This window comes from Bufo bufo, chromosome 1, assembly GCF_905171765.1.
Source record: "Bufo bufo chromosome 1, aBufBuf1.1, whole genome shotgun sequence".
NCBI lineage: Eukaryota > Metazoa > Chordata > Amphibia > Anura > Bufonidae > Bufo > Bufo bufo.
The window spans coordinates 523,313,247-523,332,909 of record NC_053389.1 but is presented as its reverse complement, the minus strand read 5'-3'; the positions used below and the strand labels follow the sequence as shown (position 1 = coordinate 523,332,909).

Genomic DNA, 19,663 nt, shown 5'->3' with positions numbered 1-19,663 from the left:
GTCCGAGCTGAACGCCAACAGTAAAGATGCCATGCGATCATGTGATACATGCGCGTGGGGCGCTCTGACGTTATAGTGGAGCGCCCCGGGTAAGTCCCAGAATTAGTAATGGCCACATTAGTGCCCCAGTAAGAATAATGTCCCCATTAGTGCCCCCAATAAGAGTAATGCCCCCATTAGTGCCCCCCTTCTCTGCTTTTGCAAAAAAAAATAAAAAATTTGCATTCACCTGGCTGCGGTGAACATTCGCTGCTGACTGCAAGCTCAGGACCGGTGCTCTAACGTGATGACGTCTTGTGGGTCCTGTCCTGAGCTTCTAGTCAGCAGGGAGTGTTCTCCACAGCGTGAGCAAATGGAGGTGGAGGTACCGTAGGCGTAATATATATATTTTTTTACTAGCACAAGTAGCGGTGGAGGTAAATGCTGTACTAATGGGCGTTCCATGATGGAAGCGCTCATTAGTAAGGGTACTTTCACACTTGCAGCAGGACGGATCCGACAGGCTGCGCACCCCGTCAGATCCATCTTGCCACTACTTCGCCGTGCCGCTGCTCTGTGCCCATCGACTATAATGGGGATGGGGGCAGAGTTACGGCGCAGCACGGTGAGAGGCCGCCAGACTAAAAGTACTACATGTCCGACTTTTTCGTCTGGCGGCCCCCTCAATATAATAAACATTGGTGGCGCAGTGCGCCCCCCCTCAAAATAATAAACATTGGTGGCGCAGTGTGCCCCCCCATCACCCCAGTATAATAAACATTGGTGGCGCAGTGCGCCCCCCCTCAATATAATAAACATTGGTGGCGCAGTGCGCCCCCCCTCAATATAATAAACATTGGTGGCGCAGTGTGCCCCCCAATATAATAAACATTGGTGGCGCAGTGTGCCCCCCAATATAATAAACATTGGTGGCGCAGTGCGCCCCCCCATCACCCAGTATAATAAACATTGGTGGCGCAGTGCGCCCCCCCCAATATAATACACATTGGTGTATTTAAATACATAAAGGGAATACACATTTAAATACATAAAGGGAATCAACTCGGTAAAGGAAGAGAGCATATTTAAAAGAAGAAAAATACCACAAGAGGACACAGTTTTAAATTAGAGGGGCAAAGGTTTAAAAGTAATATCAGGAAGTATTACTTTACTGAGAGAGTAGTGGATGCATGGAATAGCCTTCCTGCAGAAGTCGTAGCTGCAAATACAGTGAAGGGGTTTAAGCATGCATGGGATAGGCATAAGGCCATCCTTCATATAAGATAGGGCCGGGGGCTATCCATAGTATTCAGTATATTGGGCAGACTAGATGGGCCAAATGGTTCTTATCTGCCGACACATTCTATGTTTCTATGTTTCTATGGTGGTGCAGTGGGCAGTGCCAATGAGGGTTAAAAAATAATTAACTCACCTCCTCCAGTTCATCACGTAACTGCCGGTCTCCAGTTCTTACTTCTTTCTTCAGGACCTGTGGTGACATCACTGAGCTCATCACATGATCCATCACCATGGTAATGGGCCATGTGATGAGCTCAGTGACGTCACCACAGGTCCTGAAGAAAGAAGTAAGAACTGGAGACCGGCAGTTATGTGATGAACTGGAGGAGGTGAGTAAATTTTCTTTTATTATTTTTAACCCTCATTGGCACTTCCCACTGCACCACCAATGTTTATTATATTGGGGGGGCCCACTGCGCCACCAATGTTTCTTATACTAGGGGGGGAGGGGCGCACTGCGCCACCAATGTTTATTATAATGGGGAAGGGGGGGGGCGCACTGCGCCACCAATGTTTCTTATACTAAGGGGGGGGGCGCACTGTGCCACCAACGTTTCTTATACAAATGCAGGAGGCGGGTGCCGGAATCAAATAGCCGGCACCCGACCTTTGTGACAGGGGGCTGCGCCTGAAGGGTTAACTCAACTGCAGCTGATCGCAGCTCCCTGTCACAAAGGTCGGGTGCCGGCTATTTGATTCCAGCACCCGCCTCCTGTATTTGTAATACAGGTCAGTTTTCTTCATTGGTGGCGCAGTGGCCACAGCCCCTCCCCTCCTCCTCCTGCCTCTTCTTATTGGCAGCGGCGGGGTCAGCAGCAGCACAGGGGGGAGGGAGAGACTCCTCCTGCGCTGCTGAGAACGATCATCTCCTGTGCTCCGCCGCTGTATTGAGCAGAGCTGCCAGAGTGTGCAGGAGGAGGAGCGCTACATGTGGAGGAAGCTCTGTCTCACTGCGCTGTGGGACAGGTGGAAGTGCGCCGGTAAGCTCCTCCTCCTGCACGGCACAGTGTGCAGAAGAGGAGCAGCGCTCTGAAGGATGGCCGGGGTCCGGACAACTGGCGGCCGCGGTCCGTATTTGGACCGCGGTCCGCCAGTTGAGTACCCCTGGTCTAGGGGTTGCACTGTGAATGTTTACATGGTGTGTTGAAAAAAAAACATGATAACATTTAATTATTTGTGTGTTATTAGTTTAAGCAGACTGTGATTGTCTATTGTTGAGACTTAGATGAAGATCAGATCACATTTTATGACCAATTTGTGCAGAAATCCATATCATTCCAAAGGGTTCACATACTTTTTCTTGCAACTGTATTCACCTTTTCTGGCAATCACAGCTCCAGGTCGCTTTGGATAAGTCTCTATGAGCTTGCCATATCTTACCACTGGGATTTTTGCCCATTCCTCCTTGCAAAACTTCTCCAGCTCCTTCAGGTTGGATGGTTTGCACTTGTGAACAGCAATATTTAAGTCTGACCACAGATTTTCTATTGGATTGAGATCTGGGCTTTGACTAGGCCATTCCAACACATTTACATGTTTGGGGTCATTGTCCTTCCGGAAGTTGAACCTCCGTCCTAGCCTCAAATCACGCACAGAGTGTACAAGTTTTGCTCAAGAATATCCCTGTATTTAGCACCATCCATCTTTGCCTCAACTCTGACCAGTTTCCCAGCCCCGGCTGCTGAAAAACATCCCCACAGCATGATGCTGCCACAACCATGTTTCACTGTGGGGATGGTGTTCTTTGGATGATGTGATGTGCTGGGTTTGCGCCAGACATAGCGTTTTCTTTGATGGCCGAAAAGTTCAATTTTAGTCTCCCAGAGCACATTCCTCCATACATTTTGGGAGTCTCCCACATGCCTTTTTTCGCAAAAACTCACAAACATGCCTTTTTGTTTTTAGCTGAAAGTAATGGCTTTCTTCTGGCCACTCTGCCATAAAGCCCAACTCTATGGAGCGTACGGCTTATTGTTGTCCTATGTACAGATACTCCAGTCTCTGCTGTGGAACTCTGCAGCTCCTCCAGGGTTACCTTAGGACCTTTGTGCTGCCTCTCTGATTAATGCCCTCCTTGCCCGGTCTGTGAGTTTTGGTGGGTAACCGTCTCTTGGCAGGTTTGCTGTTGTGCCATGTCCTTTCCATTAGGTTATGATAGATTTGATGGTGCTACTGGGATCATCAAAGATTTGGATATTTTTTAGAACCTAAACCTGACTCGTACTTCTCAGCAACATTGTCTCTTACTTGCTTGGAGACTTACTTGGTCTTCATGGCAGTGTTTGGTTAGTGATGCCTCTTGCTTAGGTGTTGCAGCCTCTGAGGCCTTTCAAAAAAGATGTGTATGTAATAACAGATAATGTGACACTTAGATTGCACACAGGTGGACATCATTTCACTAATGATGTGACTTCTGAAGGTAATTGGTTGCACCCAAGCTTTTTATGGCCTTACATACGCACATGCCAATTTTCTGTTTTCTATTTCTAAACAATAGTTTTATTTATATATTTTTCTCATTTCACTTCACCAACTTAGACTATTGTTTTCTGATCCATCACATAAAATTCATATTAACAAAACATTGAACTTAAGGCTGCAATATAACAAAATACAAAAAAAGTCAAGGGGGTGAATATTTTTGCAAGGCACTGTATATGCAGAATGAGCAGCTGTACAGGGGCTTAATAGGAAAAAAGAGTCACCACCATTCAGAAAAGACAAGCACATCCTAATGTCTACTTCATTGCATGTAAAGAACTGATTTACAGTTGTCGGAGTGGTTACTGATGGATTAAAATCTACAAGAGAAGCTGGTATATTAAAGAATTTGCTACACTTGATGGATGGGCCCTCAGAATGATATCCTTTGGTGGGCCCAGGGACCTTCAGTCTGACGCAGACCCTAAGGATATGTCCACAGAAGCCAGATTTATCTGAATGAGGCTTGCAAAAATTCATGTACCATACATGCTGCAGAAACAAATACATTTACATTTATGGAACAGATTTTCTGTAATTTTCTAAAACAAATCTGTTGCAGGTGAATATACGCTACAGGTTATTTAGTCATTTCCAGGTCTTTAGTCCTTCCACTGATTTTATGAAAGGAAAAAAATGACTTGATTTTTGTTTGGTTGCACGTAAACATTTTTTTGCTTCGTAATCATTTTGAATGGCGTATAGTATTTAGCAGCACCATTCTGAATCAATTGGGAAGTGTGACTGAAGCAAGGGCGATCTTTGGTACCCTTTATACTGACATTACTAGGAGCCACACACTTTTATATGAATAGCCTTGAACTTAATCCTGGATTACTGAAATGCATGAGAATTGTTAGAAGGCTGGAGTCAACATCCCAAGATCTGTCTTTGTATTGTAACCTTCAACACAGTATCAACTTGCACTGAAACTTGAAGATCATAATGGGATTAAACATAAAAGAAAGGCAGAAAAAGTATTTGGATTAGAAATTTAACTAAAGCCTACTGTGAGAAAGGCCACACTGCTGTCACTGACCTTTTCCTCCATAAGCATGATACCAGTTGAGCCCATTAAAGTGTCAGCAGGGAACCCTCCCATTTATTTACCCTTTCACTTGTGCAACAGGTGTCACATTAAAAGAAGTGATCTGTAAAAGGTATTGATACAATGTAACATGGCTTTATTGCTTGTAACCAATTTTAGCACAAACATAGAGCCCAAGACATATTCTGTCCATAAGTTTTGCATCTACAACAAATTCTAATAACAACTGTTTAATAGTTAACCTGGGTATAAGTGACCACATACAGAAAAAAGTTGTAGGTCTATGGTAGCTGCAGAATAAGTCAATACCCCATGGTATCTTCTCAAATTACAGCTTTACAGTCCTCATTATGCCCAGTAATCTCAGTACAAATAGTGCTCATACAACCCACCATACATCAGGTTTAAAGGGACACTGTCAGGCCTTCTGAGCATAATTAGATCTTTATATGCCCTCCTAGGTCTTGTAATAAGTTTCCAATTCATATAAGTATTATCCCTGTGCGCATTGTAAACCGTGAAACATAATCTTTATAATCACCTGTCAATCAACTGTCCTTTATGCCTAAGGGGCGTTCTTTGCGCCGCATTTGTGCCCAGCCGCGCCCCAACTGACGGATCCTTAGACACGCCCATCTCATTAGAATTCACTTTGCTGGGCGGTATTCTCCTGTCTCCGACATTCCGAGATCCTGCGCATGCGCCCGGCACCCTCACTCGCCGGGATCACATCGCGCCTGCGTCCCCTATTGAGGCCGATGACCGTAACTTCGTATTGTGCATGCGAATGTCGGGGCCTGGAAAATACCGCCCAGCGAAGTGAATTCTAATGAGATAGGCGTGTCTGAGGGGACGGCAGTTGGGGCGTGGCTGGGCACATATGCGGCGCAAAGAACGCCCCTTGGGCATAAAGGACAGTTGATTGACAGGTGATTATAAAGATTATGTTTCACGGTTTACAATGCGCACAGGGATAATACTTATATGAATTGGAAACTTATTACAAGACCTAGGAGGGCTTATAAAGATCTAATTATGCTCAGAAGGCCTGACAGTGTCCCTTTAAGATATATGTTGCGTTCCTCTGTTATTCCACCTGGGTGTTACCATTCCCCTTGCCAATATGATGTTTACCTACACAGTCTGAGATATATATATATATATATATATATATATATATATATATATATATATATATTATACACACACAAACACTATATGTAGCAGCATATTGATCCATGTACAAAGACACATGCAAACTCTGGAGGCTTTTGTTACTTTGCATTGTATTAGTGCCACACATGTTATATATAAGAATTTTAAGCTCTTTGATCACATTCTTGATCAGAATTGTGTTGGGCCTAATGGCAAGGTTACTTCTTAAGATAGCAACCTACACTATCAGACATGCCTTTCTTAAGCCTATGTCTACAAAATTCAGGGCAATGTAGGATCCAACTATACTATGCTCTAATTATAAGCTAATTATAAGCCTTGGACAGACGGGTAGGAATGTGCAGTCCAAATGGAGGTGGCCACATTCCAAATATGCAAAGCAAAAAACTAAGTTAGATCAGCACAATATGTAATAAATTGCCCTGAATTATGCAGGCTTAGGATTGTCTGATAGTGTAGGTCGAATCTGAGGAAGTTACCTTGCTGTTGGTAGATAGGTCTGACACAATTTTGTATGGGTTCCGACGAAGCAAAATGAGTTATTACCGAAGTCTCCCGGGACTTCAGTGAATAACTACAGTATTTGATTTTTCAACTTTAAAACCATTTTAAAACAGGGATCCGCAGCTGGCTTTGGTACAGAGGTACCAGCCACTACTGAAGCTGACTTTGGATTCCTGTTTTAAAATGGTTTTAAAGTTTAAAAATCGAATGCCGCAAAACCTCGGTGATAAGTAACTCGCCGGAGCCCATACATTTTAATGCTGTATGGAGACGGGTCTCCGTGCAGCATTAAAATGAAGTTTTGAGCGAATCGACTTCGGATCTTGGATCCGAAGGCTGATTTTCGCTCATCCCTAAATGTGTCCATTCATCATATATAGTATTATTAATAACCTCCTATAGTGCCAATATATATGATTGTGTTAACATTTTAATAACATCACATTGCAGCACAGTTAAAATGAGACTTCTCATAGCTAGAGAACATGTTACATATGTGTACAACAAAATAAGAACACCTGTGTCTATATATCAGGAAGTAAACAACATACACCAATCTTTCATGCCATGCGTCTTGATAAATGTGTTTAAACAAATGAAAGTAAACACTTCATGAATAAAATCATGGAGAACGTTCAGGTTTTCTGCAAACTCACACTAAGTTCTGGTTTAGGTACAAGGCATAAATTTCAAAATACAAATCATTAGTCATCATTTCACATGTCTGATGATCAAAACTCTATGCTCTCAGACTTTTGAAAGTACTAAAATGTGTGGTCCCCTAATTCATATTATTATTTGTTGCTATTGAATATCATGTTGCTGTGTCAATCAATAAGGAAATGTTGGAGGCTTGAGTGCCGTTACAGGCTATCACAGGCAGAGGTGCTGGCCTTAACTACTTGGACCATGAAAGAATTTAATACAGATGAGAAATGACGCAGAGACAGGCAGGATGACAGACGGAGTGGGTATGATGTGGGCTCTGGAGGAAATATTCTTTAAAGGGGTTGTCCAGCCTTTTGGACTTTTTAAACTATCCCTAGCATCGTGTTGTACCTATTGAAAACATTATGTTCACCTTCTTCATGCTGCTCTATTCCAGTTTAATCCACTCAGTAATTTTCCAGTCCCTGGCCTGTAAACAGGATCACATACACTACTGTGGCCAATCATTGACATGTCCCCAAGAAGCACATGACCCAGCAGTGATGTGCCACTTGGGAAAACATCACCACCAAGGAAAGTCAATGGCTGCAGGGAGGCATGTGACCCCATAAATCAGGAATTTTACAGTCTGGGAACATGATCACCAATTAAAGTTAGGGAGCTGGTCCTGGAACAGACAGGCAGTGAGCAAGTGAGTAATTTTTCTCAATAGACACAAGACACTGCTAATTAAAAAATCCTGGACAAACCATTTGCATATTTTTCGCCCTATAAGATACACTTTTCCCCCCCAAAGTGGGGGGAAAATACTAATGAGCGCTTCCGTTATGGAAGCACTCATTAGTACATGAGGACTGGGAAGCGGTGAGTGCAGCGCTCCCTGTGTGAGCTCAGTACTGGTCTTCTCCTGCAGGGCTCCGCACGCTGGGACCTGCACACAGCATGAGGAAGTCGGCACGCTCTCTGACTTCACGCTATGCAACGTCGGGTCACAGCACAATGTGTCAGGAAGACCAGGAAGAGCATTGGATCTCAGGAGAAGCGGCAGCATCCAGAGCAGGAGAAGTTGATTTATTTATTTTTGTCTTCACTGCGGTCTAAGTAACATGGGGGTCTGATCTGAGGTCTGAATGAGGGTCATTCACATTGGAGGTCTGGTCTGAGGTCTGAATTGGGGGTCTTATTCACTTTGGGGCTCTGAACTGAGGTCTGATTGAGGTCATTCACATTGTGGTCTGATCTGAGATCTGACTAGGGATCTTTTTCACATTGGGGGTCAGAGCAGAGGTCTGAATGGGGTCTTATTAACATTAGGGGTCTTATCTGAGGTCTGATTGGGGTCTTATTAACATTGGCGGTCTAAACTGAGGTCTGATTGAGGAGATTATTAACACTGGAGGTCTGATTGTGGATCTGAGCTGAGGTCTGATTGGGGGACTTGTTAACATTGAGGGACTGAGCTGTGGTCTAATCTGAGGTCTAATGAAAAATATTTTTTTCTTATTTTTCTCCTTGAAAACCTGGGCAGGTGCGTCTTATAGGGTGAAAAATATGGTAATCTGTCTCTTAAACATTACACACAAACATAGTTCCATTGTTAGTATCCTCATGAAAGATTGTATGTATTAAATATATTGGATCAATACAAAGAATATGAAATTCCAGATTGATGAGGAGCAGTTAGTGTGGTTTCCTTTGTTCTACAAGGGATTTATAGGTAAATAGAGGTCTGCAGTGGAGCAGGATGGGGCTTTATCACAGACTTGCCACTATTGTGGCATTTATACACTGTGGTTGCCTTTTTGATTAAGTGATCATCGGAGGTAGTACATCCTTGTCCATCTGTGAGCTGAAGTAATGTATTCTTACTAGTGTAAATATTTAGTGCAGTTCAAATTACAAAGTCTTCTTCATCTTTATTTGCAGAAAACATATTACCTATTTTAACCACACAGGGATCCATCAAGATAATACAGTGAATCTCAGTTTGTTGATGGGGTCATTGCTTTTGGAAGCATCGTCACTGTGCATAGACCCCCTTCAAACGACTCCAAATATCTCAGCTTGAACATTTGACCATATTAAGGGCCCTTTACACGTGTAGAGAATGCATTAGATAATTGCTAATGAACGTTCATAGGAATGCTCATTAGCAATTATCTGGCAGTGTAAAGGTGCTGCTGATTACACATGTGAAATGCTTGTTTGCTGGGCAATGGGCAATTGGATTGTTTGTGTAGGCATCTAAATTGTTGTTTGCCAGCAGCAGATCGTGCCGTCTAAACACACTCTGTTGCCGGCAAACAACAAGTCTGTATGAGGACGAGTGATGGCATTAGCGATCGCTCCTCCCCATACTGTGGAGATGATCACTGAATGTAAATGCAGCAGTCTCCCCCACTGGCGAGCAGGCAATTGCCGGGAAAGAACGCTTTCTTCCTGATAATCGCCTGCAAAATTGTCCTGTATAAAGAGACCTAAAGCATTTATGACAAGACATGAGGTAGCGATATCAGGAGTAAAAGGGGTTGTCCAGGCAAACTCTCCCACCCGATCTGATATCAGGCCTGAAGAGACTAAACTGTACATAGTGGGTTGGGTTGCTAAAGCAACTGTCTGATGCCCAGCAAGAATCAAACATGGTTTCTATTATAACTAATGCGACCAATTAGATAAGGAAATTTTTTTTTTTAATACACTGAACTTTATGTCTGAACTTTATGACCTACAGTACAGACCAAAAGTTTGGACACACCTTCTCATTCAAAGAGTTTTCTTTATTTTCATGACTATGAAAATTGTAGATTCACACTGAAGTCATCAAAACTATGAATTAACACATGTGGAATTATATACATAACAAACAAGTGTGAAACAACTGAAAATATGTCATATTCTAGGTTCTTCAAAGTAGCCACCTTTTGCTTTGATTACTGCTTTGCACACTCTTGGCATTCTCTTGATGAGCTTCAAGAGGTAGTCCCCTGAAAGGGTTTTCACTTCACAGGTGTGCCCTGTCAGGTTTAATAAGTGGGATTTCTTGCCTTATAAATGGGGTTGGGACCATCAGTTGCGTTGAGGAGAAGTCAGGTGGATACACAGCTGATAGTCCTACTGAATAGACAGTTAGAATTTGTATTATGGCAAGAAAAAAGCAGCTAAGTAAAGAAAAACAAGTGTCCATCATTACTTTAAGAAATGAAGGTCAGTCAGTCAGCCGAAAAATTGGAAAAACTTTGAAAGTAAGGGCTATTTGACCATGAAGGAGAGTGATGGGGTGCTGCGCCAGATGACCTGGCCTCCACAGTCACCGGACCTGAACCCAATCGAGATGGTTTGGGGTGAGCTGGACCGCAGAGTGAAGGCAAAAGGGCCAACAAGTGCTAAGCATCTCTGGGAACTCCTTCAAGACTGTTGGAAGACCATTTCAGGGGACTACCTCTTGAAGCTCATCAAGAGAATGCCAAGAGTGTGCAAAGCAGTAATCAAAGCAAAAGGTGGCTACTTTGAAGAACCTAGAATATGACATATTTTCAGTTGTTTCACACTTGTTTGTTATGTATATAATTCCACATGTGTTAATTCATAGTTTTGATGCCTTCATAGTCATGAAAATAAAGAAAACTCTTTGAATGAGAAGGTGTGTCCAAACTTTTGGTCTGTACTGTATATACATCTTTATGTCCCTTTGACAGAGTAAAATCATAATGTAATTTTATACATGGATACATTAAGTTACGAACAAGCTGTACCTGTAGAAAGCCACACATTTTGTAGTGGTCATATAAAGGTAGACTTGGACGATCTTCCCGATAAATATTAATTCTATAGCTCCTTAATAATACTGGTGCTTTTGAAGATCCATCTGTAACATGTAAAGTGATCTGATTTGTTCCAAGTCCAAGTGGGTAGTTTGCAACTCTAGAAAAAAAATGTTTTATTTAAGAATTATAAAAAAATATTAGATATTGTGAGCTAAGCTCTATGGAGCAGATTTATCATAATTCGGTGGCGTATGCCAGGCTATTATAACCAGGCGCGCTGTCGGAAGATATGCCTGATTTATGAGGTGCATGACTTCCAAACTACTGTCCAAAAGTATTTCAACAACTTGTGAAGAAACTGGAAAGGATTTGTCCCAGCTCTTCTAATGGAGCACTGGAAGTTTTTGGTTCTTTCCTGGTCATTCTACAACATTTAACTGACATTAGGCCAGTACTGCCCCCAAAACATGTGCCTCTATTTTTCCAACTGTATATTTTTGTATTCATAATCTTTGCCAGAGTCTTTGACACACTTTCTCCCTCATAGTTTACAAAAGCAACAATGAAATATTCCTGTCCCATGTAAGCTAACCAACACATGCAATGACATACAAATCAAGGCATTTCTAAAAATATTTGTTTAATTAAAAATTGCAATATGATTTAAAATCCACACAAAAAGACAATAAATCAACATAGATATACAGAAAACTCATGGAAACACAACAGTTCCATCAATCATTTAGTGGTATTCATTTTGCTTTATAGTATACTATATTATAACATTCAAGTAATTTCTAAGATGGATTTTGAAGTACAAAACCCATCTTGGGTGTGTTATGCAACTATCACCACTTGCTTTAGAATGCATTTTCCCGTCTGGAAAATTATTAAATTATTTCTTTCACACTGGAAAGATGTACACAGAACCCTAATGCATAAACAACACACGCCCTGCCCTATGAGAGGCCTGAGAAGATCTGACAGACTTGCTGCACGTGAGTCTATCTGACAGATTGTTCTGTTTCTCTTTGTTGTGGTTTTGGGCAGGATCCCACCTCCCCACAGGTTCTGCTCATTAGCCATTTAGTGGTGCTATTTATACCCGCCTCTCACTATTGCCCTTGCGGTTTATATTTGCTTCTGGAGTTCTCAGCTGGTGTTTGGTGGATCTCCTGCTCCCTGTCCGTCTTAAGCTAAGTCCTACTCCTTCTCTTTTGTTGTGTGTTCTGGCTAGGCCTCAGGAAGACGCTGGTTCCTGCACCTAGCGCTAGGAACTGGTCGTCTTATCTCCAGCTCGCTAGCTGAGGGTTTGTTACAGTTTCAGCTAGGCTTAGGTTCCAGCGCATGAGCACTTCCACCTTAAGGATTTGATCATGTTGTCAGCAGTCAGGGAAAGGCTCAGGGATTGTCAGGTGGTGACCTTTCCTTGTTCTCTAGCTTTGGGGCCTAGCCTGGTGTTTTGTTGCTTTTGTTGTATTTGGTTTACTTCCCTTCCCTCACCTACGGTGACACACATACACACAGTCCTACATTTACCGCTATATAACATGTGTTCATCTTGATGTCATCATTAATTGTATATGCCAAGTCTTTCTACCAGGGCCAGGACAAGGTTTATTAGTGCACCTAGTCCCCCCACAACCTTCACGCACCCGAATCAATTCACATTGACCCAACTTTCCGATAGAGATTAAAACACATCTTATAAGAAACAGTCATGGGTATACAAATGTAATTCTAGTGACTTACGATGACGTCTCCTGAGTTCTTGAGTTCTTTACTTTCCTTTTCTTCTCTATTTGGTCTTTAAAGTGGTTCTCCGGAAATTAAAAAAAATTAAAATACTTAAATATTACTTTATTATAAATATATTCCCAAATACCTTGCATTAGTTATAATGGCTTGTTTTGTCTAGGGAGCAATCATTAGGAGAACTAAAATGCCGCCGTCCTATTAGTACACATAAAACCTGTCCTAATCACACAGGAGGACAAGTTACTTCACAACACTGAGCTAAAGAGCTGCCTCTTCATCCTCTCTGCTCTACTTGTCAGGGATTATGATCCTAAATACAGCTGATAAAATCTTTAACTAAATCTCTGTAGGAATGTTCATGAGCAGACATGAAGTACAGGGAGGATGGACAGGACAGACTGTGGTAATATGGGGCTGTAGTAATGGAGACTGCATACAAGTGCTGCTGCTCATTAGCTGTACCCCACCCTCCTCTCTGTACTTCATGTCTCATCATGAACTCCATTCCTACAGAGATTCAGCTGAAGATCTTATCAGCTGTATTCAGGATCATAATCCCTGACATGTAGTGCAGAGAGGAGGAAAAGGCCACTCTCAGTATTGTGAAGTAACTTGCCCTGCTGTCTGATTAGGACAGGTTTTGTGTGTATTAATAGGACGGCGGCCATTTTATTTCCCCTAATTATTCCTCCCCAGACAAAATGAGTCATTATAAATAATGACAGGTATTTGGGAATATATTTATAATAAAGTAATATTTAAGTATTTTCATTTTCTTAATTCTCAGAGAACCCCTTTAAGCAAAGAATCCCCTGTTCAGCTGCCCCTTTAACATGCCCATCCTGTAGCTTTTACCAATAATGTTTCCGCTGCTCCCTCGTGTGCCCACAATACTGTACTGACTGTGCTACCCAATTCCCCCACTTACTGTACTGTCAAATTATAGGAGCCAAAAGGACGCGACTACAGAACTAGAAAATGATGGGGCCAAAAACAAGCTTTAAGTACCAAACCTGAGACCAGTCCCCAAAATTAAAACTAAAACCCAGATTAGCCCCATATTCACACAAACCACAGATAAGACCCCAAATATATACGGACCACAAATTCATACAGACCAAAGGATCATGTGGCCCCGCTATAACCTCCTTCCCTTAAATGCAGACCTCAGATCAGACCCCAGATTAATGTGGCTCCCTATAATCCCCACCCCACCAACCCTTAATTGAGATTTCAGATTAGATCCCGAATTCATGTACCCCCTCCCACAGATCCCTGCAGACCTCTGGATCAGACCCCAAAATTCATGTGCCACCCTCCCTTCCTTTAGATCCCTGCAGACCTCAGTTCAGACCTCAAAATTGTGTTCCCTTCTACCTCAGATCCTTGCACACCTCAGATCAGGCCACAAAAATCTTTGCCCCCACAAATCCCGGCAGACCTCATATCGGACCACAAAATTCATTCCTCCCCCCACAATTCAAGTCCCCCCCCCCTCACATCCCTGCAGACCTCATATCAAACCACAAAATTCCGGACCCCTACTCCTCAGATCCATGCAGACTCCTGTGACTTCCCCCTATCCCCTACCTCAAATCCCTTGCTTGCAGATTTCACATCAGACAAAAAATAAAAAATAAAACAACTCACCTCTCCAGCTCTGGACAGCTCATCCACCCTGCAGCTGGGGTCTTCTTGCTGCTCTGTACTGACCTGACATCTGCACAGCGTCAGGTCGGAGACCACCTCTATGTCTGACGTGGCTCCTTGGCTCGCAGCTCCTGTGACCCCCCCCCCCCTTCTCCTGTGGGTAGCAAGGTGGTGCCCTGGCCCTGCTTTCTAGTTCTAGTATGAGGTAATTTAAAACAAAAGGTTGTAATATTCTGTACTTGCCATCCCACAAATAAAAAGATATGTTTACTTCTTCTAAATGCCATTTTATACAAAATAGTGTAGTTATGATCTTCACTAAAGCTTCTTTCAAGCAATAATGCTATTTTTATTGCATTTCCATGAACACCCAAAGAGTGATTTTTGTTGAAGAAAAACTCCTCTGACAGGCCTATAAATGGCCATATATTAGAGCCTAGATCTTCGTTACATAGCGCTGTGAATGCCAATTTCTCACCACAGAGTACATTATCTGCTCGGATGGAAATATAAGTCTTGATAAAATCAATTTAATATGTGTAACTTGTTCTTGTTTATTTCATTGTATTCCTATTTTATTCCTTTATTTCTTTTTTTGCTCCTGACTTTCCCAGTTTATAGAGTGTAAGAGTAATCAGTGAAGAATATTAAGACAGAGAATACATTTGAATTATTGGGTAGGCTGGTCCAATCAGGAGTCAAAAGAATGGATGAGCATGGGAATTGTGGGACAAGGACAGAAATTTTAAGCTAAAATCAATAATTGACCCATTCTGCTTTAGAAAGGGGTTTCAGGGAATTTTTAACTGATGACCTATCCCTTGCTGGCGTACATTTACCGTAGATTATTTTCTACGGCAAAAACTGGAGTAAAAAATTACAAATAGTATAGCCAGCCCTATTCACCGCCCAGACCATGTCTCCTTTTTAAGAACTGGTGTACATGGCATGGAAGTGGAAGAAGTCACAGATTCGGCCGCAAATCCCTTTTGCGACCGAATCTGAGACAGATATAAGCCAAAAAGTGGTTTATATCTATTCATACATTACCCCCCCCCCCCCTGTTTATTTAGTCTAAAACTTCTATTTGTATTACTGCTTTCTTTTATAGATTTGACATAAAACACTAAAAACTAAGGGGGAGATTTATCAAAACTGGTGTAAAGGAAAACTGGCTTAGGTGCCCATAGCAACCAATCAGATTCAATCTTTTTCAGAGCGCCTTTGGAAAATAAAAGGTGGAATCTGATTGGCTGGTAAGGGCAGCTAAGGCTAGTTTTACACTAGCGTTAAAGAGATCCGGCAGTCTGTTCCCTGCCACAACAGCCTGACGGATCTTTTTAACATTTGTGTGAAACTAGCCTAAGCCAGTGTCCCATTGCGCCAGTTTTAATAAATCTCCACCTAGACATATGTATGCCACATAAAACCTAGCATTAAACCACCTCATTGATATAAATGCTCAGAAAACCTACTGTCATTGCCTGATAAAAGCTCTCTGTAATGTTCTGCACATTATTTTGGTTGCTGAATCCTTTTGTGTAGTGGAAATGACAGGACTGATTTATAAACCAATTACGGTAAGCTCATCTGAATTTCCGTAACAATTGGTGTCATGGAAAATGTGAACAAACTTAGACAAACAGGAAAACTGATGTGAAAAGCATGTTAGTGAATCGCTGCACATCTGCTGATTTAAATATCTGCACCACAGTAACATCAATGCAGTAACATAAATACAAAAATTTAAATTTTACTTGGGGAAAAAGTGATAGCTATAAGAAAGCATTCAATCAAGCTCACTATGCATGTGAAAATATTAGTGCCCGGAAACTTAGTGCAGTTTAGACCATACAACTGCGTAAAAAACTTACCATGCAGTAATAACTCCAGGTAAATGAGAATAAACCTTTGGAGATGACACACGTAATGGTACTGAATCTCCCTTCTTAGGCCTCATGCACACGACCGTATTTTTTCACGGTCCGCAAAACGGGGTTCCGTTGGTCCGTGATCCGTGACCGTTTTTTCGTCCGTGGGTCTTCCTTGATTTTTGGAGGATCCACGGACATGAAAAAAAAGTCGTTTTGGTGTCCGCCTGGCCGTGCGGAGCCAAACGGATCCGTCCTGAATTACAATGCAAGTCAATGGGGACGGATCCGTTTGACGTTGACACAATATGGTGCAATTTCAAACGGATCCGTCCCCCATTGACTTTCAATGTAAAGTCAGAAGTTAATATACCATAGGATCTGAGTTTTCTCCAATCCGATGGTATATTTTAACTTGAAGCGTCCCTATCACCATGGGAACGCCTCTATGTTAGAATAGACTGTCAGATATGAGTTAGATCGTAAAACTCATATCCGACAGTATATTCTAACACAGAGGCGTTCCCATAGTGATGAGGACGCTTCTAGTTAGAATATACTACGAACTGTGTACATGACTGCCCCCTGCTGCCTGGCAGCACCCGATCTCTTACAGGGGGCTGTGATCCGCACAATTAACCCCTCAGGTTCTGCACCTGAGGGGTTAATTGTGCAACCATAGCCCCCTGTAAGAGATCAGGGGCTGCCAGGCAGCAGGGGGCAGACCCTCCCTCCCCAGTTTTAATTTCATTGGTGGCCAGTGCGGCCCCCCCCTGGCCCCCCCTCCCTCCCTTTATTGTATTATCATTGGAGGCCGCACACTGGCCACCAATGATATTACAATAGAGGGAGGGGGGGCCGGGGGTACCGCACACTGGCCACCAATGATAATACAATAAAGGGAGGGAGAGGGGGGGCCGGGGGAGGCCGCACACTGGCCACCAATGATATTACAATAGAGGGGGGGGAGGCCGCACATTGGCCACCAATGATATTACAATAGAGGGAGGGGGGCCGGGGGGGCGCACTGGCCACCAATGAAGTTAAAACTGGGGAGGGAGGGGGGTCTGCCCCCTGCTGCCTGGCAGCCCCTGATCTCTTATAGGGGGCTATGATATGCACAATTAACCCCTCAGGTGCAGCACCTGAGGGGTTAATTGTGCGGATCACAGCCCCCTGTAAGAGATCGGGTGCTGCCAGGCAGCAGGGGGCAGTCATGTACACAGTTCGTAGTATATTCTAACTAGAAGCGTCCCCATCACCATGGGAACGCCTCTGTGCTCGAATATACTGTCGGATATGAGTTTTCACGAAGTGAAAACTCATCTCTGAAAAAGTTTTTATGCAGACGGATCTTCGGATCCGTCTGTATGAAAGTAACCTACGGCCACGGATCACGGACGCGGATGCCAATCTTGTGTGCATCCGTGTTCTTTCACGGACCCATTGACTTGAATGGGTCAGTGAACCGTTGTCCGTCAAAAAAATAGGACAGGAAACACGGATCACGGATGCGGCTGCAAAACGGTGCATTTTCTGATTTTTCCACGGACCCATTGAAAGTCAATGGGTCCGCGAAAAAAAAAAGGAAAACGGCACAACGGCCACGGATGCACACAACGGTCGTGTGCATGAGGCCTTTCATAGCTGCTGCTTGGCATTGTATGACACTACTTAGCTTTCTGTATATCTTTGACAGTAAATAGTATTCAGAGTGTACAGAACATATTGGTTTTGTTTAGGAGCAGTACTGGATCAGACAGATAGTGCCAAAACAGATTTGTAAGTGACAAATATTACTGGCAAGCAACATGATACAATGTCTCTTTTGGGAAACAGATGAGGTGATTTTATTTTGACCAAGTCCATATTCAAATAGAGATCTTCATCACCTGAATGTCTGGTATTTTAAGTATCTCTTGTTAGGAGTCATAACCCTAAGGTTTAACACATTTTTATATCACGTAATAGTCTATGGCCCAAAAAAAAATCCTCCACATTGACATGTCTAAGAAGAGTCCAATTATATTGCCCATTTCATTTACATAATTTATAATGGATATAGGAATCAGGTTCCCTTGGGCTTGTGTCCAGAAACATATTCTGCATTTTTCAAACTAGCACCTGGATCTAAATACTTTTGCAATTCCATGTAATTAAACATGTAGTATAACCAGTGAGCTATTCAATAAATTGTATTTGTATAGCGCCACCTGCTGTTTGTTCTTTTCCTTATTTTTTTGTCCATCTCACTGAGCTGGTCACACTTACTAAGTTTAAATTTTCAACTGCCACCAGCCATATGTTCTGCTGGAAGCTGTGGCAGTTACAGGGAGAGAGCTGCAGCAGAAAGTACATGCTGTCCGAGCTGCCAGACTGAAGATAATCTAGCAGAGCAATTAGAGCAGTAAATGTGGAGATCTCTGGACCCATGAGCGGAACAGGACTGATTTTCATTTTTTCACATGCATCATAACACAACCCCTCTAAACTCTAAGCAGCCTAAAAAGGTCCAGCTGGTGATCCCGCTGACAAACTACGCTGTATAACTGTTCATACAGAGATGGCTGTCAATTACCAAGTAGGACCAGCCAACTGACTCTTAAAGGGCTTCTGTCACTCCACTAAACTCTTTTTTTTTTTTTGTCTCCTTAAAATCCTTATGCTGCAATTTCTCAATATATAGGGCTATTACTCAGTTTGGTTCAGTAGTTATATAAAAAAAACTGACTTTTATAATATGCAAATTACCTCTCTAGCAGCAGGTAGGGCGGCATGACGTCCCCTCCTCATGTTGATTGACAGGACCAGCCAATGCGCTCGTCCTCTGACTGAGGAGGGGGCGTCATTATGAATGGAGGATGCGGCTGCTAGCAGCAGGTAGCCGCCCTACCTGCTGCTAGAGAGGTAATTTGCATATTATAAAAGTAAGTTTTTTGAGAAATCGCAGCATAAGGATTTTAAGGAGACAAAAATAAATAAATGAGTTTAGTGGAGTGACAGAAGCCCTTTAAGCATAGAAAGAACAGGGATTTAAATGAATTAAAGCTATACTGAATCTTTTCCCACAAAACTACCATATTTTTCGCCACATAAGATGCATTTTTTTCTCAGGGGGCGAATACTGATGAGCGCTCCCATTATGGAAGCGCTCATTAGTACCGGAGGACCAGGAAGCAGTGAAGGCTCTGTAGTCACCGCTTCCTGGCCCTCGGCTGTCGGCTTTGCAGTGGCTGCGCACAGCGTGAGGGCGCTCTGTGACCTCACACTGTGCGTGCCAGTTCACGGCACAGCCGGCGGCAGGAGGAAGTAGATCGTGGGTGGAGAGGAGCAGCGGCATCCAGGAACAAGAGAGGTAAGTGGGTTTTTTATTTTATAAAACATGGCAATTTGGGGTTGATCTGAGGCAATATGGGGCTGATGTGAGGCAATGTGGGGCTGATGTGAGGCAATGTGGGGCTGAT

At 42.9% G+C, this 19,663-nt stretch overlaps 1 protein-coding gene across 3 annotated transcripts in view; it reads right to left on the bottom strand.

Annotated features, from left to right (window-relative positions):
* Positions 1-19,663, bottom strand: part of CPED1 (cadherin like and PC-esterase domain containing 1) — a 463,541-nt gene that overhangs the window by 229,941 nt on the left and 213,937 nt on the right. For all 3 annotated transcript variants that reach the window (XR_005774778.1, XR_005774791.1, XM_040411583.1), the window contains exon 15: positions 10,909-11,077. Coding sequence is in view for 1 of the 3 variants with exons in the window: in XM_040411583.1 (XP_040267517.1) it covers positions 10,909-11,077 (169 nt within the window). In the remaining 2 variants the exon portion in view is untranslated. The remainder of the gene's footprint in view (positions 1-10,908; positions 11,078-19,663) is intronic.